A 24,117-nucleotide genomic window follows, 5' to 3' on the forward strand; every position below is an offset into this window, starting at 1 on the left:
GCTGTCCCCCTTGATTATGTGGGATTCTGAAAAGTTGAGGGCCAGAAAAGGACCTTGAATAAACTTCATTAAGCAAATAAAGTACAAGATACTGATGGGCTGAGTTTGCTGGGGTGGCCTCTGAAGGAGGGGGCTCTGGAGGAGGGGACTCTGGAGGAGGGGGTCTGGAGGAGGGGGCTCTGGAGGAGGGGGCCTCTGAGGGAGGTGGGCTCTGGAGGAGGGGGCTCTGGAGGAGGGGGCTCTGGAGGAGGGGGCTCTGGAGGAGGGGGTCTGGAGGAGGGGGCTCTGGAGGAGGGGCCTCTGAGGGAGGTGGGCTCTGGAGGAGGGGGCTCTGGAGGAGGGGGGCTCTGAGGGAGGTGGGCTCTGGAGGAGGGGGGCTCTGGAGGAGGGGGCTCTGGAGGAAGAGGGAGGAGGGTTAAGTATGTTGTTCTGGGAGCAGGCTTGGAAGCCACTATACTAACAAATGTTAGAGATTTAAGGGTTTTAACTCAGGAAGAAACAGTGTGGTTGGTATGGACAGAGTCTACAGCCGTTGACAAAGCAAGTGCCATAAGACTTAGTGACAACTGGGCAAGAGGAATGGCAAAAATCCGATGACATTCAGATCGTTGTGATGTCCTTGAATGAGAGTGACACCTTGGATAAGCTTTTCCAAACTCTCTGACCTCCACACCAAGATGCTGAAGACACTAACATGCCGGATCAGAGATTTCAGAAGATTCTAGGACCACAGCTCTGAGTTGGGAAGCAGGAAAAGCAAGCAAAGAGGAGCTCACTCAGCACCCATAGTGCTCTGTCCCAGAAGAATGCTTCCCAAGGACAAACACCAGAAATGGCCAACAGATGCAGAGCTATGAGCATGGTACCCCAAGCTATCAGAGGAGGAAGCTTCTAGAGGAGGTGGGGAGAATGAGCGAGACTTCAGTAGTATGCTAACATCATGCAAAGTCATAGAAAGATGATTTCAAAGGACAGAGAAATAAATCCTTGAAAGGAAGTTCAGGAATCGGGGAGCAACTATTGTAGGGGGTTCTCAGTGGGCAAGAAGCTGAGCACCATATAGTTGAAGAATAAATAGGGCAGACAATCTACTTGTTCCTGAAAGGGTAGAAAGAGAGAGAAGGGGAGGTGGAAAAGTATCATAGAAAAACTATCGATAGATAGACAGACAGGCAGGCAGATAGATGATAGATTCACCTATGCACGTACACACAAACACACACATATAGATATATGTATATACAGGTTGCTAGATAAATGAATGCTAGTAGGTAGGTAAATGGTTAGATGGATAGATAGAAATGTAAATACTTCCATGTATGATTACGGACATGGATGACACATGTACAACACACACACACACACACACACACACACACACACACAGAGAGAGAGAGAGAGAGAGAGATTGATTCTGTCCTGGCTACCTTGAGCTCTAACCTGGGCTCTCTCTTTCCGCAGAGGCTCATTTTAGAACAGATTGCTTTCCTTGCAGGCCCAGCTGTTTTGCTTTGTGGGAAGATGAGATATTCATCAAACACTCAATCAGCTCCACGCCCCTCTCCCTTACACAATCCTGGAACCCACAGCACGGAGCTGAGGTTAATTGCTGTGGCCCGTTTACAGTGTAAGTTGGTGCTGACAGCAGAATTAGAACTTTGCAACCGAGACTTTCTCTGTAATCAACTTGTTCTCCATGTCTCCTGCCCCCTCTGCCCCTGCACCCTGCTGTGACAGCCCAGTACATCTGATTTGAAATGGGGATTTTTTTTGCAGAGCTGGTGCATCCAGGATCGAAAGCACCTGCGAAGATTAGTGGGTTGTAGAAATGACAAGAGGTAGAAAATGTCACCCGGCCTATTAGGAACTCCTGATGGCTTTGGTCTGTGCTGCCACAGCAGATAAGTCCCGGTGTCCCCAGGAGGGGGTGGGAATAAATGGACTTGGACAGAGTTTACCAGGGCGGGGGAGGTGACACAGATAAGCAGGAGGGACTCTGACAGCAGCTGAGCAGGACAGGAGAGAGGGTGCACGAAAGGGGCTCGGTCACAGCAGCAGTGACAAGTGCGGAACAGAATTAAAAATTGAAGAAATATTAAATGGAGTTCGTTCCGGCAAAACCTGCATTTTACAAACCGATCATGACAGCCATAGTGACAGCCCCTTATCTCCGAAGCGGAGTCATGAACTATCTCTAGTTTCTCTCCCAACCAACATTTGCCTCCCTGGGAAGGGGGTTGCTTTTTTTGTTTTTTTTTTTTTTTAACATGTGATGAAAAACAGTGATTTTTTTGCAAACACCAAGCTTTCCTATTAAACCTAATACTTGGTGGGCTGGCAGCCTACTGCTAGTGCTGATGCATCTAAGGATTGGAGACTGAGGTTGTTTGGTGGCCTTAGGAGGGAAGGGATCAGGAACAGGAAAGACAATCAAGGGGCTCTCTGGATGAATGAGAGAGATACGGTTCAGTCTTTTCAGCATCGGGGGTTTTATTTGACTTAATTCTTCTGTATTTTATTTGTTTAATTTGTTCACTGATTTTTAGAGAAAGGGTTTCATGTCACTCACCATGTAGCCAAAGGTGGCCCAATGTCCCGATGTTCCTGTTACGGCCAGCAAGTGATAGACTCAGGTGTGCTCCACCACGCCTGTGTACCTCGTGCAGGGTCCTGACCAGCAGCATGATAACCGAGATACACCCTGAGTCTGCGATTTATAGTTTTAGATGTTTATTTTTATATGTGTGGGTGATTTGTATTTGCTCTCGTGTGTGTGTGTGTGTGTGTGTGTGTGTGTGTGTACCTGTGTGTGTGTCTGTGTGTGTGTACGTGTGTGTATGTGTGTGTCTGTGTGTGTGTCTGTGTGTGTGTACGTGTGTGTGTGTGTGTCTGTGTGTGTGTACGTGTGTGTGTACGTGTGTGTGTGTGTATGTGTGTGTGTGTGTCTGTATGCACCACATGTATGAGGTGCCCACAGAGGACGGAAAAGAGCATCAGATCCCCTAGATCGACAAATGGACTTTGAGCCAATGTGTTTGTTGGGAATCCAATTCAGGGCCTCTGCAAGAGCAGAGGTGCCTTTTATCACTCAGCCATCTCTTCTTCAGTGCCCACAATTTGTTTTATTGAGGTGCGGTTTACATATTGACATTTAGAAATCCCTTCCTCTTTCTCCCTCTCTAGCCCTCCTGGCTACTCTCATTTAAATATCTCCTGGATCCCCTCCATTCTATAGCCTCTATTTCTTTGATTATTCTTACATATGTATGTATGTACTTACATAAATGTGCATATACAAACTTCACACACACACACACACACACACACACACAACCTGCTGAGTCTGTTTCTGGAGTCTCTGTGTGTGTATGGTTTCAAGGCTGACCCCTCTGCAATGGACAACCAGTAGTGGGCTCCTCCCTGGACAAGGCTAACTCTCCTTCTCCCAGCAGTCTTTAATGTACTTCAGTGCTTTGCTTAGGGGCAGGGTGATGGCTTGTTTGTGCTTGGCCCAGGGAGTGGCACTATTAGTAGGTATGGCCTTGCTGGAGTAGGTGTGTCACTGTGGGTGTGACTTTAGGACCCTCCCCCTAACTGCCTGAGAGTGAGTCTTCCATTCAGATGAAGATGTAGAACTCTCAGCTCTGCCTGCACCATGCCTGCCTGGATGCTGCCATGCTCCCACCTTGATGATAATGGACTGATCCTCTGACCATGTAAGCCATTCCCAATTAAACACTGTCCTTTTAAGAGTTGCCTTGGTCATGGTGTCTGCTCACAGTGGTGAAACCCTGACTAAGACAGACAGGACCTTGTGACTTTTCCCCTTACCTGTTGGCACGCCCACAGGAACTGCCATTATTGTTATCTTGTTTGGCCATTTCCAGGGGAGTCATTAAATCTCCTTTATGCGGCTCTGTGCACACGCAAAATGTTAACATGTCCAATTGATAGGCTTGGAGGTCCCCGTGTGTGAGAACAGGGGGAACAGCTTAGGCCAGATCACTGAGCTGCCTCACTTTAGCCACCATCACTGTCCGTGATAGGAACATGCCACGTAAACAGTTCTAGGGTCACTTTCCCATAATACAGAGAAGTTAGCCTCAGGCTGCCCCACAGTTTCATACAAACTCTGAACTCTGACCTGCCTGGGAAGTGCTTCAAAAGTCTGAGTCCTGAACAGCCTGCTGGGAAACTCAGATCACCTGGAAGTTTGTTCCTGGTAGAGCTAATAAACTTTTCTCCAGAGAATCACAACCCAGGGCTCTTGAAGCTAGCAAGAGAGTTCTGCTCGGGATCTAGAGGGTCTGGAGGATTCCCAGATTCCCAGTGGGCAGTTCACCATGCTCTGTGTCTACCTGAAGCTTGCTTCTGCCCAAACTTTGCTTTGGTGGCCTTCATGTCGGGGGATAATCACTCCTGCCTTGCTTTCTAATTTAACAAGACTAGTTCTTGTTAAGAAATCAGGGCTGCTAAGCGCTAATTATTATTCTTATGCCATCCTCAAAATAAACCTTCTGAGACAAAGGAGCTGGAGGAAGCAAAGCATGCTGGGAGTGAGCTAAGTGCTTCTGCAAAGAAGACAAAGGAGCACCATCAGCCCCCAGAGGCTCTGAAGACTCCAGAATGTTGTCTCTGGTCAGCAAATCCTTGAAGGGGCTTGACTACCAGTGTAGTAATTTATGTTTAATCTTCAAAAAAAAAAAAAAAAAAAAAAAAGAGGAGGGGAGGGATTTGTCCTTTCCAGCTTTATCACCAGGTGCTGAGTGGCTCCCATCCTACCCCTGTCCCCTGCACCACTGAGCTGACTCACTGGTTCATGCTGGGGCTATGTCATTAATGTCCTGGTGAGTGACACACGGGGCTCAGCCCCGTTTCTTCAGGCCAGCCCTCTCTCTGATCCTAGGCTTTCTTCTCAGGGTGCTTCTGCTTCTAAATGTCACTGTGGATTCTGGGATGCATGCTGCCCTTGCTAGCTCCAGTCCTCCCTGAGCTGGCTGGCAATTCCTGCGGTGATCACCTTGGAGGACACTCTCAAGGTGACCTAGCTCTTATTAGCTCAAAATTCAATTGTTTGGTCCACTCGTCTTGCTATCTCCAGGGAGGAGAGTTCATAATTACAAAACTAGTCCTGCCAATTATGGGCTCTGGGCATCTGTTGGGGGTTCCTTCCCTGTTCTGAAGCAGGTGCCAGCCAGTTTGCAAAAGTCAGAGCTGGCTAAACCACCAATAATCGAGAGGTGAGATAGAAAACTGCCTGTGTTACACCCTCCAGGGAGACAGCACAGCCTGAAATAATGCATATACTTCTCTAAGAACAATACATGTTCTACCAATGCATCACTTTATAAAAGGAAGCGTTGGGCTACCGTTTTCATCCAAATAGGCCAGCAGGATAGCACTAGATTCTGTCCCTTCAACGGCGTAATCTAATGGGATATTTCCGTTCACATCTTGCAGAAGGACGTTGGCTCCAGCCTGTATGAAAACAAACAAAAAGCTAGTGAATGTTAAATGTTTAAGATTAAAAGTACATTTAAAATGTTCTCTTCACTTTTGACCCAGAAACAGAAATATGTGTATTTTATTCAGACACAGTGCTGAGGGATTTTGGAGAAAGTCACTTTATTATATACCCATCACAGTCCCTGCTCCATCCCTCACCCCTCGCCTCACTCCAAAGAGGGGCTGCTGAGCCCTGTCTACTGCTGCCAGCCCTTCTCTACTGTTAGTTGCTGTGTCTGTTTTCCCGAAGTGTCCAGGTCTCCAGGTGAGGTCTTAGTGTTCAAGCTGTGAGCCTGTCCCGATGTCCCCCAGATCTATTTGGTCTGTCTTTGCCCTCCTTGGGATCCACCTGGGCAGTCCTCGTGTTGTTCTCTCAGAGTCTGTGCCGACAGCTACTGCTTGGCTTTGGTTTCATGAGACACCGAGTCCTAGCAAGAATCACAATCTGTTCTAGATCTTCAGAGAACCAATCCACCATGGCCTCGCTGTGAACACCTGTCCCCTGATGTTTATCCTCAGAGTGGAAGTCTTCCCTTTACCCCTGAAAACCAGTCACAAGAACGGTTGGTCCCAATGGCTCTGTAATCACCAGTGAGACCCAAGTGTTTGGCAACCACGGCAGCCATCATTCCTCCAAGGCCAGTGTTTGAGCCTCTGTCCCACTTCCACAGATGGAAGATCTGTTCCTTGAATCTATTTCTGTCCTTCTCGGTACTCTCTTGTTCAAAGTTGGTAGTTTTTTCCCTTTTATTAGCTACCAATTCACACAAACACACATTCAATATTCCTAGTTAAAATTATTGGTAGGAGTTTTGGTTCTTAGACTCTGAAAAAGACTGAAAGTGGAGTAAGCCAGGATGAGCCATGATGCCTGTAACACAGAGCTATGAACCAGGATGAGCCCGCGCTTGGATGTACTATTTCACTATGCTGGGCATTTTCAAAGCTAGGGATGTAGGTTTCTTGGCAGGCTGGTGTGCAATATTTTGGAAAGCAAAGCTTCTCTGTTGTTTAAGTCAAATTATAAATATCTTGGAAGACTTTTTTTTTTTACTGAAATATGCACGCTGTGAGAAGATAGGTCTGCTGGTGTAGATAGGTCTGCTGGTGTAGATAGGTCTGCTGGTGTAGATAGGTCTGCTGGTGTAGATAGGTCTGCTGGTGTAGATAGGTCTGCTGGTGTAGATAGGTCTGCTGGTGTAGATAGGTCTGCTGGTGTAGATAGGTCTGCTGGTGTAGATAGGTCTGCTGGTGTAGATAGGTCTGCTGGTGTAGATAGGTCTGCTGGTGTAGATAGGTCTGCTGGTGTTCTGCAAATGCCTGTGACAGTCCAGAGTCAGACTGGCCCATTAGTTCACTTGCATCTGAACAAAGGATTCTTCCCTTCCTTACATGAACTGATTTCACAACCGGTTTTCGGTTTCTATTACACTCTGATATTCAACATCAGTAGTAAGATTAAGACTGGCGTTTTTATTACCCACTCAGCTGACCCAGGAGTGATAGTAGGTCTCCTTAGAATCAAGGAGCTGATTATCTACAAGGTGGAAACATTTCTTGAAAATGTCAGAAGATATATCTTATCATCATCATAAGGTGTAACCTGTAGCATACGCCATGGGAAATCCATCAGGAATCCACTGTGTTGTAAGGAATTGTGCTTCTTCTAATAAAAATGTTTCAGATGCTCCGAAATAGCAAATCAACTTAGCTTTGTGCAGTGAAAGTAAGCAAGAAATTCAGTTCACTAAAAATACTACCCGTGATGTTGTGCATTTAAAAAGACAACATATACATATAAGTTAAATATAACTTTCCATGCACTTGAGATACTTGAAAATGTTCTATTTTGCTCTTCTGTTTTTACTTCCTAGAGATGGATTCAGCTTTCAGCCATGCATATGAAGATGAGAGATAGAGATATGTTTGTTACTTGGTTTCCCTGGATACCGACTGCAAGCCTTTCTGTGCTGAACCATTAAGATAACATCAAACATGATACAAAGTTTGTAGTATGTCAGAGTGTGCATTTGATTCTTAAAAAAAAAACAAAATAAAAATCATGAGAAATAAAGGAACAGGGAGTTGAAGGTTTTACACTAAATTTTTCAAATGAAAAGCCTGGGATAGTGAAACCTGGCTTTATCTTTAAATATAACAATTAACTCTTAGGAGTTGCTACACATCTCATCAATGTTAAGTACCATTTTAAAATAACTGGATATTATCCTTTATTTTAAGAATGTTGGGTCTCCAGGTAGCTCCAGCGGCTGCTATAGAGCCAAAGGCAGAACAGTCCTGTGTTGGGGTTAAGGTAGCTCACAGTCCTCACCAGAGAAGTGTCTTTATGCTGTGGACAGTGTCAAAATGCTGAGAAGAAATGAGTGTGGCTGCTCAGCCACAGACAGGACAGAGATGTCACACCCATGCACAGTGTTCAGTGAGCATTGAGGAAGAGGAGGCTGAAGGATTGTAGAAGCCAGAGGAGGGGAGGATTAGGGGAAAGCAGTGTCTCCTGGGCACAACAGCACTCTCTACCTCAGGCACTTGTGTTTCTGCACAGGATTAAACCGGTCAGCACCCCGTGGAAAGATCCATAGCCCCACCCACAGCTGAGGAGTTTGGACTCCTTGAGGGGAGAGAGTCAGTTTCTTTAAGGGTGTGGCTCCTGGGGGTGTCAATCATGGTTCATTGGCTGGTCCCACACCCAGAAGTATCAGGACAACACAACATGGAATAAATGAGTTATTAAATATAATAATAATGTGATAATGTGATTGAATCAACAATACATCAAGTCCAGAGACAGAGTGTGGGTTAGAACAGAGGTATGTGTGAGAACAGAGGAAAACACTCCGACTGAAACACATTAGAGAAGAGGCTGCTGGTCACATCACACCCATAGTCTGAAACCAGCAAGTGAGTTCTCAGGCCAGGGACCGGCTCCGAGGATAGCACTACCCATGTTTAGAGTGGGTCTTCCCAACCCCATATACCCAGTGAAAGACTCTCCATGCAGACGGCCCCCAGGCAACCAGGGCCACGGCACAGTCCTTCCTGGAGACTCCCTGCTCAGGTTATTCCAGACTTTGACCATGAAACTAACCACAAGCTTCAAAACGCCTTCTTTGCGGCATGGACGTCCATCCAGCCCTGGCATTCTACCTACAAACTCAGAGCTCTACTGCTGGACCAAGCCCCTAGGTCAACAGAAATTTATTTATACAGCCTAACTGCAGGGCAGATCCTGACAATTCTCTCAAGAAAATAAATGAAGCACACCATGATTGCTTCTGATCACTGGGGACGTGAAGGTGATTCATTTCCTCCATGTGAAACGGGCAGGTGCTCTTAAAGCAACTCAGTTCAGATCCTTCTACCAGGCCTTAGGCATATTTACTCTCTTCATTGAAACTGAAAAACTGCCTAATTCCAAATTTGTCCTAAATTTTGTTCTCGATGTATCACAGTTGGGACTCACATATATCATTTCCTCTAAATGGCATGTTTAGTGCATGCCAGATGACATATGGACCAATAAACATTTTATTGGCTTGTGCTTTGTAACAATTTAATCTCAACAACTCTATTTGCACACGGTTTTACTTAGTAATAATTCTTTGTCATGTTAATATTGAAAGCTTAGTAAAAGTCATGTAATGAAATTGCAATGATGAAATGCCACTTCCTTCTCTGTGATTAAATTTTTTGGTAACTTCCTAATTTTAGATAATTACAAATCTACTGAAAATGGAAATGCTGGCACCAGAGTGTTTGCTCTGTTGTGAGTTTGAAACCACAACCCCCCCCCCCCCCAGAATGATCTGTTGAAACTCTAACCCAAGTATCTCATTTTGGAATCTGGTCATTGCAGATAATGCTAGTATAGAGGGAGTGAACCTGGAGTAGTAGAGACATTATTTCAAGATGCTCAGTGTCTTTAAAAAGAGAATCATTTGAGTAGAGACAGAAACATGGTAGGACACAGAGCTGGACAGGTGTGACGGAACTTAGACTGATATCCTTAAGAAACAAAGCCTGCCCTGTTCTCTTGGGAGCTGAAGAGGCAAAGAAGAGTCCCAGGACTGCAGACATCTAGAGGTGTCAGAAAATAACATTTATTCTTTAAAGCCACAGTTTGTAGACTATTATTTCAGGAAACCAAGATGGTGTTCTGTGCCCATCACAATAGACTAAATGTTTATGCCCTTTTTCGAAATTCCTAGTTTGAAAAATAACCCATGGAGTGGTAATATTAAGATCTGGGGCAGTTTGGGGTGATTGGCTTATAATTCTGGAGCCTCAAATACTGAGATTGAGTTAATGTCTTTATGAAAGAGACCTCAAGTCTGTAGAATTGTTTGTCAGGGTCTGGGCAGGTGAAGAACAAAGTACAAATTATTATTTTTTAAAACTCAATTTATTTTGAAACACACATTTATGTATGTGTATGTGCCTGTGTGTATTTATGTGTATCATATGCATTTAAGCCCCCTTGGAGTCCAAAAGAGAGACTTGATTCCCTGGGACTGAACTTGTAGGTGATTGTGAGCCACTGAGGTATGTGCTGGGACCCAGTCAGGATTCCCTAAAAGAGAGGTAAGTGTTCTGAACTTCTGGACCATCTCTCTACCCCCTTAACAATAGAAACTGATGTCATAAATAAAAGGGTTCCCACTAGAGATCCAAAGTCATGAAGAATAAAAACATTATGAGCAGTCTATGCAGCCACAGTTACAACTGATGTGAAATAAACTAGTTCCCCAAAAGACAGACTGCCCCAGATTTGAAGAAGCAGGCCATCAGCTGCATCTAAACCTATTAATAATCTCTATAACCCAAACTATGACAATGTGCTTGATTCATGTGAATTTCATAAATTCTTCAGGAAGTAAATGTGTCCGTTCTGTGCAGACTCCTTCAGAGCGCTGAAGCAGATGGAAAACTTCTACACATTTATCAGGCCAGTGTTACCCTATGTCGAAGATGAGTGAAGGCTTACAACTACAGACTCTCATTAATTTGGGTGACAAATCCTCAATTCAATACTAGCAAATTGACAAAACAGTGCATAAAAGCAATCATATACCAAGTAGGGCTTCATTGAGCTGTTGGTGCGGCCCTGCTTTCTCTGCTTTTAAGAAGGACACCCTCTTGCCTCTCCCAGCTCCTGAGTGAACCAGGCTTGTCTTGGGTCATATACTTGTGTACACAAAGTTCATATAAACTTATGTAGGAACACACACATGCAGATTGTGATGGTTTGTATATACTTGGCCCAGGGAATGGCACTATTAGGAAGCGTGGCCTTGTTGAAGTGGGTGTGTCACTGTGAGTGTGGGCTATAAGACCCTCATCCTAGCTGCCTGAAATCCAGTCTTCCACTAGCAGCCCTCAGATGAAGATGTAGAACTCTCAGCTCCTCCTGCACCATGCCTTGATGATAATGGACTGCACCTCTGAACCTGTGAGCCAGCTCCAATTAAATGCCTGCCTTTATAAGACTCGCCTTGGTCATGGTGTCTGTTCACAGCAGTAAAACCCTAACTAAGACACATATAAATCTAAAAATTGTTAAATTATAATTTGTATCTTTGTCTGAACCTGGCCAGAGGTTCAGCATTTAAAAATCAATAATGCAATATCTCACACTAATAGGCTGAAAAGCTAAAGATGTGTATGTTCATATCAGTGGATATTGATGAAGTATTTGGTACAATCCAGCATCTGTTTATGGAAAACCAGTAAGTAGCATAAAGTGTAACCTCTGTTTGTCAGACAGCACCTTGACAGATAACACTACTAAATGGTCAGAGAGTGGGAACTTCACAGTGACATCAGGCATCCGGCCAGGCTTCTGCTCCCCTTAGTCTTTCCCCACATTCCGCGTGGTGCCTGAGTTAAAGGAATCTGACAGAAAATGGAGATAAAGGTGTACAGCCTGTGAGCCTGTGAGAGAGAAATAGAACAGTGCTCACAAATAAAACAAAAGTTTGCATAGAGGCTGCAAACCAAAACAAAAAGAAGTCTTCCCCCCACTCCTACCCCCACCATCCCCTGTGAACATCTAGGTCTCAGGATGGAAGGACCGTGTGACAGAAACAACTTTTCTACATGTCTCTATTCTACAAACGTGAGGGCTAACCACAAAACATGCTGCTGTTGCTATTAGAACCCTGGGGTAAGAATCAGTCAGATCATGACCCTAACAAACTGCTTACGAGACAAGAGGAGATGGAAGGCTCCCAAGAAGTCCCTTCTAATGCACAGTTGAGGAAATATCCCGTGGCGATGGGTAGGGATGCCGAGAGGACCATTGTTCTCAAACGTGCCTTGCAGAATCAGTAAAATTCCAACTTGACACCCTAAAGAAGTGTTTGTCAGACACCAAGAAGCTGGTGACAAAAGTTTTGCAGAGTCAGAAAGAAACCTAAATATCCAACACAACATGGAAGTAGAAAGGCTGACTTCATCCGACCAGAAGACTCGCTGTCAAGCAACGTAATTGACATGTGAGATCTTGCTGGAAAATTATGCACAGATCAATAGTCGAGGATGGAAGGCAGGGTCAGAGTTCTAACAATAGAAATGAAGGCTATACGGACAGTAAAGAGTGCTGTCAACAGTCAGTGCGGGGAAGTTGGAGATGAGTGTGGAAAAGAACCAGCCCACAGGCTTGCCTCTGCTCTTCCCCCACAGCGGGCCACACTGTCCTGCAGTCCCCCAGAGGACTTCTTTGAGCTTGTTACTGTCAGAGGCTCTCTTCTCATACCCCTGACTGCCTGCCTCACTCTCTGGTGCACAGACCAATGACAAACTTTGAATTACTGCCTTACTGAGATCCGTGCCTTGTGACTTTAGTGCACAGGCTGAGTCACATTGTATGGCACATTCCCTTTTAAAACACCACTGTCAGGAACCTTGATTTATTTGTGAACTGAAGGATTCCTTTTCCTTCAGGGCCCCACCATGCCCGCCTATCACCTTGATAATAGACTCTCCCATTAAAGTTCTTTTCCTAGGGGTAACTTGTCTCAGCTTCCTTTATATGAAGTTATAACAGACACATCTTTCTTTGCAAAAATTTCATTCATAATAGATCACAGACCAAAATGTAAAGTGCAAACTTTGAAACGCTCTTCAGATGAGACAATCTAGATGTCACAGAGTGAGGTGATGGGGTTGTTGACACAGCACCAGAGGAGAAGACACAACACAAGTTAGGCATCATCAGGAACTTCATCAAAGTCACAGTGGAAAGACAAGAGAGGTTTCTGGATGAAACTCCTCTGCACTTTCAAAGGACTTTGGGGTATTTATGGCCTCGAAGCATCTAGGTTAGGGTACTAAGTAATTGAAGAGAATTGAGAAAAATGGATCACTGTGAAAATTTGACTTCAGGGCTTGTCAGTGTTTCTCAGCTCTCTTGCCTCTTGTCTCCGTCAAGGTTTAACAGCTGCTGCAGTTACAGAGGACCAGAGATTGGTTCCCAGCAGCCCCACAGGGCAACTCACAACCACTTGCAATTTCAGCTCCAGGTATCTGCTGCTCTCTTCTGGACCCCTCATTTGGGCAAGGATAAATATTTTAAAAAAGAGAATGATGATTTTTATGGAAACTAATTTTTAAGTCATTAGCCACCCCCAGGAACAGTTAAAAAATAAAATAAGTTCACAGTCCCTCTACTCAGAGCTAAGCAGCAGGGTTTCAATGTTCTAGGTTTTGTTGTTGTTGTTTATTTATTTATTTATTTATTTAGTGCTCGCAGATGCAGTGCAAGCAAACGTACTTTGTGAAAATAAACAGGACTCAGGTCTCCACCCCATGGTCTCACTTCTGACTTAAGCAGTAACTGCAAACTCCCTTCCTCCTCTGTCACTAAACCCTAGCAGACTACCACACAAAAGCCACCGGAGACTTATTTTCACACACTGATATATTTGGTTCATCAACCTTATAAATCATAGTCCTGTACTCTATTCTTTGTCTCTAAACAAGAGGTTCTCGCCCCTGGAGTGAGCATTATATCTGCAATCCAGGGTCATCTGGGTGCCTAGGGCATTCGCTTCAGACTTGAGTGTGCCTGCTCCTGGAACTATTCCATGACTTCCCTTCATGAACACTCTGCTCTGGTTCCATTCCAGACACATAGATTTTGTCCCTCAAACATTCCCCTTTCCCCCCAACTCCTCTGTACCTTCTATCCCAAACCTGAATGCCCACAATGTCATCCTGAGCCACTTTAATCCAGCCTTCTTCCTGGAATATCTCCTCTTTCTCCACACTATGTTCTGCCATAGTGTTCTGGTGGAAGGGGGGGTTTATTATTCTTTAGTGCCTAATAGTGTGTGTCTTTAGTTTTTCTTTTTTTTTGTTTGTTTGTTTGTTTGTTTCTTCTTTCTTTTCCTTTCTTTGTTTCCTTCCTTTCCTCCTCCTCCTCCTCCTCTTTGTTTTAGACACCGTCTATCATGTAACTCTGACCAGCCTGAATCTCACTGTGTGCATCAGGCAGGCCTCGGAGTCAATCACAGAGTATTGGGACTAAAGGTGTCCTGAAGGTGGGTGTGGCCAGGCTTGGCTGTGACCCCGTGAAACTGTACTGTGGCCATCTGTGCTTCTTTCACAAACATCTGTCCAAGCACTTTCCTGATAACAGTCATAGTATTTTTTTTTCTGTTGACAGATCTTTCAGATCTTTGCTATGTTGTAAACATGCTCCCCCCAGACAGATGAGGAGATTAGTTTCCCTGGAACCAGAGTTACAGATGGCTGTGAGCTGCCCTGTGGGCTCTGGAAACCGAATCTGCATCTTCTGCGAGAGTAGTCGGGGCTCCGTACATCAGCTCCAGCTATCCGGCACCCCACCCACCCCAAATTACTCTTGAATAACTAAATGGAAACCTGAGGCTCTGCCCCCAAGTCTCCCACTTTTGTGACCATCTCCTAATTAGGCTCAGAGAGATGCCAGAGCCCCAGGCTACAGTCAGAGCCTTCAATACTAAAGCTAGCAGTCAGCCCTGTCTGGCCACTGCTGTGAGGGGCAGGGCTGGGGAGGTAGGACTCTCTGACCTGGGGCTGGCCACACCCTGACCCTTGGTTCACTCTACAGTGATTTCTGAGGCCTAAAAGCATCATGGACCGCATCTTTCATTTCTAGCAATCATTGCCCATGGCTGACATTGTTTATGAAGAGAAAATTAGAAGCATGTAGTTCTTCTCCAGAGTCTAGGTTTTTGGCAGATAGTACAGCTCATAATAGAGTTGGGTGGCTCTCTTATTCATTAAGGAGCCATGAACTGAACTTTTATTGTGATTAAAATGTGCTTTGAGAATTTAACACTTACAAATTTTTATGGCAATAAAAATTAAGAGCCCTAACTGTGGCCATTTAAAAATGTTCCAGCAGTTGGGTTATATTGGAACAGGGTTTTACAGCTTCCCCTGTGAAAGCTCCTTAGGTCAGTGGTAACTACTTGGGGAGACATAAATATTTACATGTGCCCTCATTACCACGGTACAAAGCATGCAAGAGAAGGAAAATAGTCCTCAGGACTGCAAGGGATTGGGTGTGAGTGGTGTGTGGTGTGCAGGCGTGTGGTGTGCAGCCAGTCATCCTAATGACATCTCCAGAGACTCACAGGACAGTTTGCTACAGTGGTAAAGGGAGGGTGTTCCCGTGGGCTGTGAGGACAGAGGTCTCCACCTGATCTCCCAGACCGAAGAAGAAAACTCAGTAGGAGCCAGTGTGAGTATTTAGCAGAAGATGGATGTTAAAAACTGGAAAAGTCACATCGTAAACAGGAAGGAAGGTTAGAAGGGAACCATTGATGTGCCTGAATGGAAAAGGAGAGAAAGGGGAAGGAGGAGATGCAGGTTCCTAAAGCTTGGGGAACGTTCATTATAGATTCACCCAGAGCATAAGAGGCCTTTGCAAGATCCCAGACTGGACCTTGCCAGCAGGCTGAGCTGCCAGCAGGCTGAGCGAGCAGGCCCTGAGAGGAGAGAGGGAAGAGGAGCAGGAAGAATAGGAAGGCAGGTTAGGAGAGCAAGTGAGCAGGAAGGACACCAAGAAAGTGGTATAGTCAAAATGGCTGTAGGGTAAGCTGGAGTATGGGGGTAAGGGGGCAGGGTGTGCCAGGTACTGGCAGAGCTGAGAGAAAGGCGTGCATCCATCCCTTTGGTGTGCTAATAAGCACCTTAGCTGTTGCAGGGATTTAAGGGCTTCCACTGGGATGTGAACCATCCTTTAAAAATGATGGGGTCTTGTCAGAACCAGGAACTGGTAAAATGCAAAACCATTAAGGAGGTAAAATCGCCCCCGCCCCGCTGATGTTTGAATGCTTTCCTCCCAGCTGTTTGGGAAAAGTATAGGACCTTTAGAAGATGGAGCTTAATTGAAGGAAGTGAGTAACTCTGGTGAGGGGTCCTTACAGGATGTGGGGTTTTTATTTCCTGTGTCCTCTTTGCCTCCTCTTACAGTGAGCTGTGAAGAGATAGGGAGTCCTTGACACACACTCTGATCTCCTTGGGGTCTGCCCCGTGTTTCCCCAGAAATGAAGGTCTCTGTCCCTTCAAACCCTGAGCCAGAATAAACCTTGCCTCCCTTGGGTTGCATTGGAAGTCGTCCTGTCGTATTGACAGGAACCGGAACCAGTACAGCAGACAGGGATCCTGTACAATGAGATACGACACAGCAATAAAGCAATCAGTAAAAGAAGAGATGTGTGGCTTACGGAGCACCATTTATGTCACAAAACCGCCTAATAGTAAAAAACCATGCTATGGGAGGAAATTTTCAGGGCTGCAGAGAATAAGGGAGAACATCCTTGGCCTTCACTCCTTGCTGGAAGCTGCCGAGTTAGGGTATCTTACTTCAGGACTCACTGAGAGAGCAGAGCCCGCGCCCTGAGGGAGGAGACTGCAGTTCGAATGTTTGCAGCTGATGCTAGCAGTCAGTTCTGTGTGGTGGATGGAACTGGAAAGGAGAAGGACCCTCTGCTGTGAGGCTGGCCACACCCTCACCCTCAAGATACCCAAAAGGCTTCTGTTAGGCCTCAAGACCACACATGCTTGGAAACTGCAGCCTGGCCCACAGAAATGGTTCCTAGTGGTTAGGAAAACGGCCAGCATTCCTTCAAAAACTTGTGGAACAAGATCCCATCTGCTGAAAGCAGTCCTTTGCTTTGCCCCTGGCAGAAGGGAGGTATGGCTCTCCACTGATGTATATATCTTGCATATCAAACCCATGCTGCCTTCCATGTTCCTTCGGTCCCCCACTCACAGCCACACTAGCACCCTGGCCCTTCTCCTCTAGTATGCTCCCAGGCTGCTACAGGTCCCAGGTTTCCCTATACACAGATGCCCATTGATCTCCATACAATGGGCAAGGTTTCTCCCCTGCCTTCCTTATCCTACAATTATCTACTGTTCTTTGCTTCTCTCTGCTCCCAAGAGACCAGTCAGCTTCTCTCTGACTCTGGATTCTTCCAGGTGCCTCGACTGTTCTCCTCTCTCTCACACACAATAAAAACCTCCCTCCAGGTTGTCCACTATGAGAACATGGCCCACAGAATTAAACAGGCAGAGATCACGGGGGTTCACAGAGACTCAAGCAGCAACCGTGGAGCCTAGTGGGTCTAAGCTGGGTCATTTGCATGTACATTAAGATCCTGCAGCTTGGTGCTCTTGTGGGAATCTTAGCAGTGGGTGTGAAACCATCTCGGACTCTTTGTTTGCTTTTGGGACCCTATCCTCTCGTGCTGGGTTTCCTCATCCATCTTTGATAGGAAGGTTTGTGGCTAGCTTCATTGTAGCTTGTTATACAGTGGTATGTGACAGATAGCCCTAGGAGGTCTGCCCTTTTCTGAGGGTAAATGGAAGAGTAAGTATGGCAAAAGAGGGAGGTGTGGGGGGAGGGACTGAGAGGAACAGAGGAAGGGACACTTAGATTGAGAGCATAAAGAAATAAATCTACTTCAAACCATAAATAACCTAAAACAAAACCTCCACCTAGTCGTGAAGTAAACAAGAAGCCTACATCTCTGAAGCTGTACACAGGTACATAGATTTGGTGATTTCTCTACATATCCTGGGGTGGGGACACTGGCACTGTACTGTCACCTCCCTGTGACACAGCTCTTTATCTAAAATGTTATCCCTTGCGTTTGGGTGGAATTTCCCACCTTTCTCCAATAAATTGTGTTACGTTTCAATGGAGCATGTCTTTTGAAAATAAATACGGAACAGAACTATCTTGGAGGTGACTGCCCAGAGCCCCGCTGACATGCCCCTAGCAAGTCTCAAGTCTCCTAAATGCAAAGGTGAGAAGGAATTTAGACCCCTTAACGGTTGTCTGGGGAGCAAGCCGGAGTGACATTTGAATCAATTAATAGTCAGAATATAATTAAAGGTCGGCTAGCCAATTAAAAGAAATAGTTTTACAAGAAAAGCCTATTAAGAACGTGTTTCTGAGGAAAGGGTTATGAGGGAGGACAGTGGGGAGCTGAGCTGTACAGGAAACGCAGCTCAGTCTCCTGTCACCTACGCCGCCCACCCTAGAAAGCCTGGCATGCCCTCTGGGGGAAGCTTTGTGTGCAACCCACGTAGGTACTTGGTCAATGTTTAATGTACAAGGCCTTGCATGAAACCAGCCAGTACCCCAAACTCATTAATCACTTATTTAATTATTGTCCAAATCAGCCTTTATTAAACACGTCTGGCTGATCTGAAGGGTCCATACTTGGCCAGAGAAAATACAGCCTTTTCCAGATTTACAAACAAACCCAAGGTTTGGGAGGTTGACATTTTCTGTCTCTCAGTTCACTGGCTGGCTACACCAACAGCCTGAATATATGACTTCTCCCTAGTGTCCCAAGGTGCCAGAACCTATGGGTCACATCTTCCTTTGCTTGGAAATAATGGGTCAGGGCTGGGGGCACTTGCTGCCAAGCCTTCAACCCGAGTCACATCCCTGGAACCCACGTGGAGGAAGAAGAAAACCCAGCACGCAAAGTTGTCCTCTGGTCTTCAAATACACACCGAGAGACACACTCATGTACATTTGCAAATGTACACGTAGTAACTAAATGCTCAAAGACTTTAAAAGTATCTTATTTGTGATTTAATCTTCTACTCAATCATGTTTACATACATAAGTAAAAGAAGCCACAGTATAATCTGGTCTTTCCCCTTGCAGGAGGGATGGGTGTGGTTTTCTCCATTTGACTGGGTAAGGACTCCCAGAAATATAGCCTCCCCCTCCCCCGCCTTCACCACAGCACACGCCTGGTTTTCCTTGCAAACCTGGCTGCTTTTCTCTGTCTTTGCAGCCCACTGCTTCCCCAAAGATAGTTCATAATTGGCTTACTTTTCAAATGCTCTTTCCATTTTTAGGGTCCACATTTCCTGGGCTGATCTGATTTCCTGCTGGCTTCTGTTGCCTTCACATGCAAATATGACTCTCTGTCTCTGTCTCTGGGTTCACTGCCAGCCACTCTTGTGCTTCTAGGGGGTGGGGGTGGGGTGGGGGCAGAGTTTCCAGGAACCCTAGTGTTAACATGTCCTACTAGGAATGCATGGCCCTTCACATACAGATTATCTACTGTGTCTATACATATGCAAATATATATGTATGAATGACATACATACATATATGTGTATATTATTGTACATTATATATACATCTATATGTACATGTTATGCATTATATACATATAGATGTATATAGATATAAACACTTATTTCTTGCTGCATACATGCATGCCGCAGTCTGTCTGTCTGTCTGTCTGTGTCTCTGTGTGTATGTTTGGGTCAGGTGGTATTAAGTTTCCTCAGTTCACCACGAGGGGTCTTGGGGATCACACTCAGATCTTTAGGCTTGGCGGTAAGTTCCTTTACATACTGAGCCATCTTTCTTAAATCCTGGACATGGAAATGTTCTTAAACCCTGCCCCTCTTGAAAGCAAGGTGAAGGCCACAGACTGTGATGTCACGTCTAAACTCGTCACCTCTGTGTCACTCACTCCAACAGCTGTCACTCAGAGACTACCATCTTTTTATTTCATGATGTGCCCCAGGTTGTATAGGATGAATAAAGATTTCAGGGGACCAATCACTGGGTGGGAAGTAGGTGGGACTTCCAGGTCGGAGTGGGGAAGGGCAGAGAGAGAGAGAGAAAAGAGAGAGAGAGAGAGAGAGAGAGAGAGAGAGAGAGAGAGAGAGAGAGAGAGAGAGAGAGAGAGAGAAGAGGCTTGAGGCCTTTTGGGAGAGATTTTGGGGTAGAAGGAACTAGAGGCCCCCTGGTAAGATTTAGGTCTCCAGGGGAAGTAAAGAAGATGGAGGAAGAGGACAACCCAGATTCCAGTGGCTTTAAATAGCCACAGGTAGCTGTGAATATCTTGTAAGGGACGGACAATTACAGGACAATCTGTCTTATCTAGGTGGACAGTTCATATCAATATCAACAGGCTCTGAGTTTATTCTGTGGACGTTTTGTGGGGTGAGAACTTACTGATATAAATCTGACTGATAAATTACAAGCCTCAAGAGTTTTAATTTTACAGGGTTACTGGGAATTGTGACTGAGCAGAGTCTGCAGCAAGGGAGCCTTGGGATAGGTGGACTCTGCATGGGGCAGAGAAGGAGAGACCTCTGGGGACAGAGAGTAGAAGGCTAGCATGGCATGTGCCTTTTCTGTTTTTATTATTATTTAATGCAACAGGGCAGGGCAAGTCTCAGATGTCTGGTGCATGCTGTGGCCCAGAGCTGCCTGTCTAGCCCTGAAATAGGATCTGTGTTTCAGCTTCAAAGTTCCCAGCAGTGAGTTCACCACAGTCAAAAGCTCTGATATTGGCCAACATGGAAATCATTTGTAGAAATACTTTAGTGCACTAAATACTAATAAATGAACCCGTGCACCACACAGGATGACCCAGGGGAGGTGTAGAAACCTTATTTCCCAGTTTCTGTCAGACTCTGAAGTGAGCGGTGTCTAACTTGTAGCGGTTTTAATAAAGAATGTTGTGTCTTTTGGGTTTTTATTTATTTATTTATTTTTGAGTGTTGGGGACAGAACCCATGGCCTTTCCTCATTTGCATGTATACCTGCAGGGTAGACAGAAAAGGGCATCAGATCCCCATTACAGATGGTTGTGAGCCACCATGTGGTTGCTGGGAATTGAACTCAGGACCTCTGGAAGAGCAGCCAGTGCTCTTAACTGCTGAGCCATTTCTCCAGCCCAATGGCCTTTCCCCATTAAGTAAATGCTTGATCAGCTACACACCAACTCCCTTTATATACACCTTAGTATGTGACAGGGTTTGTTAAATTACGCAGGCTGGCCCTAGGACCAACCACAGCTTTCTCTTGAACAACTTAAATAACTCTTACTGCCCAATTTCAAATTCTGAATTCACCTGTACACCCCGAGCTCCTCTTGGGCTCTTCCAGCTGCTGTTCTCAGCTGAGGATGAATAGATGTTTTAACAATACGGGGCAGAATTAAAGACGCTAATGCTTTACAGCAACAGTTCAGCGACATTACCAAATGGCACTCCTGGGCATCGGGCGTTAGTGTGAGAAAGCAGCGGTTACAGAAATGGGGTCAGTATTGTGCTGCAGACAAACGTGAGCCTGGAGACGACCAGTCCTCACAATCTCCCGCCTGACATCCTCCTGGCGTGAGCACATCTAGAACGGTTGAACTAAAGGTATGCGTGTTCTCACCTTGAAAGTAGGCCATCCTGCTCCCAGGGACTATGGAAGTAACGCTTTCAGTCCTGCTGACTCTGTACCTCTTCCCTGAATGAAGTGCTCCAGTATTTGATCATAATTTATTGTCCCTCTATTAATCTCTGCTCAGATGACCAGAGAAAATACTCTATTGATCGATCCACTGGGCGCCCTTTATACTCTCACAGGCATCCTTGCTCCATCAGCTTTGAACTATATTTTATGGTCCAGTGTGCTGGGAGGTTTAAGGCCTCCCTGCCAGGTCTACGTGATAGCCTTGCTTACTCTATCAGTGATGTAGCCCTGGGGTGGATCTGCATATGGGAGCCCCTAGGGTAAGATAGAAGACACCTTGTCCACATGCCCTGGGCAGGTCTGAGTTGGCAGTGAGCTCCAGGCATGGCCTGTAAAGGCCTTGGTAGGACAGTCTTAGCCTGGAGAGGCCATGGCATCCTCCTCTGTGGCTCTGCTTGTGTTAACTGCTTTAGTGATCACATACAGGTGGACACAGTCTCACTGTGGATGACGAGGCAGCTACAGGACTCGTTCTGAAAACATCAGACTTGCACGCAGTGCCCGTAGACAGCTCTGTGTGTGAGGACACCTGCTCCAGAGGCCCCCACAGCCACTCTGGCTTTTCTTTACATTTCTGAACCACGTCTGCCGTGGACTGGGTAGTCACACTGACTATCTTACCCAGCAGCTCCTCACTTCTGTTTCTGCTGGAAATTCAAGTTACAGATTTAGTATGTATCTGCTTCTTCTTGGCTGACAGAAAAATGCTTAATGATAACTTACTTTATTTGATACCACTTAGTTTTTAATTGATTTTTTTGAAGCTAAAATACATATTCTCCATGTGTGTTATACCGTGCATTTTCCCACCTGACTCATGGCACCTAACCTTCTATGGAAGTCTTCAGTTGCAACATGAAAGACTACAAAGGCGCGTCTGCTAAACACTACAATATTCTGCTTTTGCGTTTTTTCTCTATGAGTTGAGCTCGGTTTGCATTTCTCAGACGCTGCCAACCCTGATCCCTTTATGCAACGGTTCCTAAATTTCCACTCCAGCTTCTGAATGCAGTAGCCATTGCTTTCTTCCTGGGTTGTGTAATGACTGACCAAGGATTTGACTTGCATAACAGACTGACATGTGATCAAGACAAGACAGTCAAGATATGGAAAGGCAGGTCATGCAACAGTGTGTGTGTGTGTGTGTGTGTGTGTGTGTGTGTGTGTGTGTGTGTGAGCATGCTCGCGTCCGAGCACATGTGTGTACATGTGTGAATGTCTGTATGTGTTTCTCTGTATTTGCATGTGTGTGTCTGCATGTGACTCTGTAAATGTGTTCTGCCCCCACATCCACAAAAGGGCCACTGGTACTGTGCTTACTGTCACACAGAATTCTGAGACATGCTTGTTCAGCCCAGACAGCAGAAATCTTCTGAAGGTTTTGATATCGCTGTATTGATTCAGAGGAGACAGTCTGTAAAATCTGCCACAGGGGGTTCACTCAGCACGGCCTGGCTTCGGCTTTCCAAATTAAATAATTTAATAAGGAGCAGGCTTCATCATGTCTCCATGGAACACGATAAAACAGCTAACACATAAATTACCCTGTACCATATTCCTATTAATATTAAAATACCCAAATGTGGCAGTTGATATATATATATATATATATATATATATATATATATATATATATATATATATGTAATATTGGAATAGGAATAAGGATGTCAAGTTCCTGAATGAGAAGAGTTATTTCACGCTAAGTTGTGGAGTATGTAATGTGCTGGGCCTCACATCTCTGAGCTCCACACAGTGAATACATCTAAGCAATGCTCTGATACTGAAACGTGTTCTCTGAAAACACTTCCACACAGAATGTTTCTGTGAACCTCAGTGTTAAGGAGTGCCTGACTCCACTCAGAAGCCTGGGGTGAGATCTGTGCAGCAGGCAGCACCACCCTCAATGTCTGCTCCTCTGAGGACAGAAGCCAGAGACGCACTTTTCCATCTGCCTCCGGGAAATCCACTGGTTAGGGGCCCCCATGGAAAATAAACATCAGCTGCCTCTCATCAGTGACTCGGAGGCAATGAAAGGCTGAGAATTGTTTGCACCAGTGACAGATTCTGTCCCCGTGTATGACTGTCACACAGGGGGTGGAGAGTGGCTGAATCGTACTGTCTGGAGACTGTTCCAAGACCAAAGCACAGGCAGAGACCACATCTGGTGAGGCTTACAGATGTGTCCTTATAAGTTGGAAGAGGTTGGCTACCTCCCAGGAACCTAGTTATTTGTAATCTTAATCTTGGGGCTGATATCCTCTTGACCTAACCATTGCCCCAAATTCCTATATCTGTACCCCATTATTTGGAGTGGTAGGATTTTAATGTGCATTTTAGGAAATATACTCTTTCAACATGCTATAAGAATCCTTGAATTACTTGGGTAGTTACTTGGGCATGGTATGTATGTATGCACATGTGTGTCTTTATACATATGCCTATGCTTGTGTGTGTGTGTGTGTGTGTGTGTGTGTGTGTGTGTGTTTATGTACATGAACAATTTGTTTGGAGGTCAAACAACCTCAGACTGTCATTGTTCAGTCAGCATGTTTTCCACTTGTTGCTTATGTTGTAAAGTGGGGTCGCTCATATTTTCCTGGAACCTACCAAGGAGACTAGGCTGAGTCAGCAAGCACTTTCTTCTCCCCAGCTCTGGATTGCAAGACCATGCTGTCGTATCTGGCTTTTCTTGTGGGTGCTGGGCTTGAGCTCAGGCCCTCACAAGCAACTAACAGTGTACCGTCTGAATTGCCTTCCTAGTTCCATATCCGAGTAATGGTAACAGCATCTACTGGGCCCCACCA

At 45.4% G+C, this 24,117-nt stretch overlaps 1 protein-coding gene across 1 annotated transcript in view; it reads right to left on the bottom strand.

Moving 5' to 3' along the window:
- Positions 1–24,117, bottom strand: part of MYO16 (myosin XVI) — a gene marked incomplete at both ends in the record, with an annotated part of 347,769 nt that overhangs the window by 251,784 nt on the left and 71,868 nt on the right. Inside the window, one exon of the mRNA XM_080928526.1 lies at positions 5,370–5,478. Coding sequence (XP_080784652.1) covers positions 5,370–5,478 — 109 coding nt within the window. The remainder of the gene's footprint in view (positions 1–5,369; positions 5,479–24,117) is intronic.

The sequence above is a fragment of the Micromys minutus genome, assembly GCF_963924665.1.
Source record: "Micromys minutus genome assembly, chromosome: 14".
Taxonomy (NCBI): domain Eukaryota; kingdom Metazoa; phylum Chordata; class Mammalia; order Rodentia; family Muridae; genus Micromys; species Micromys minutus.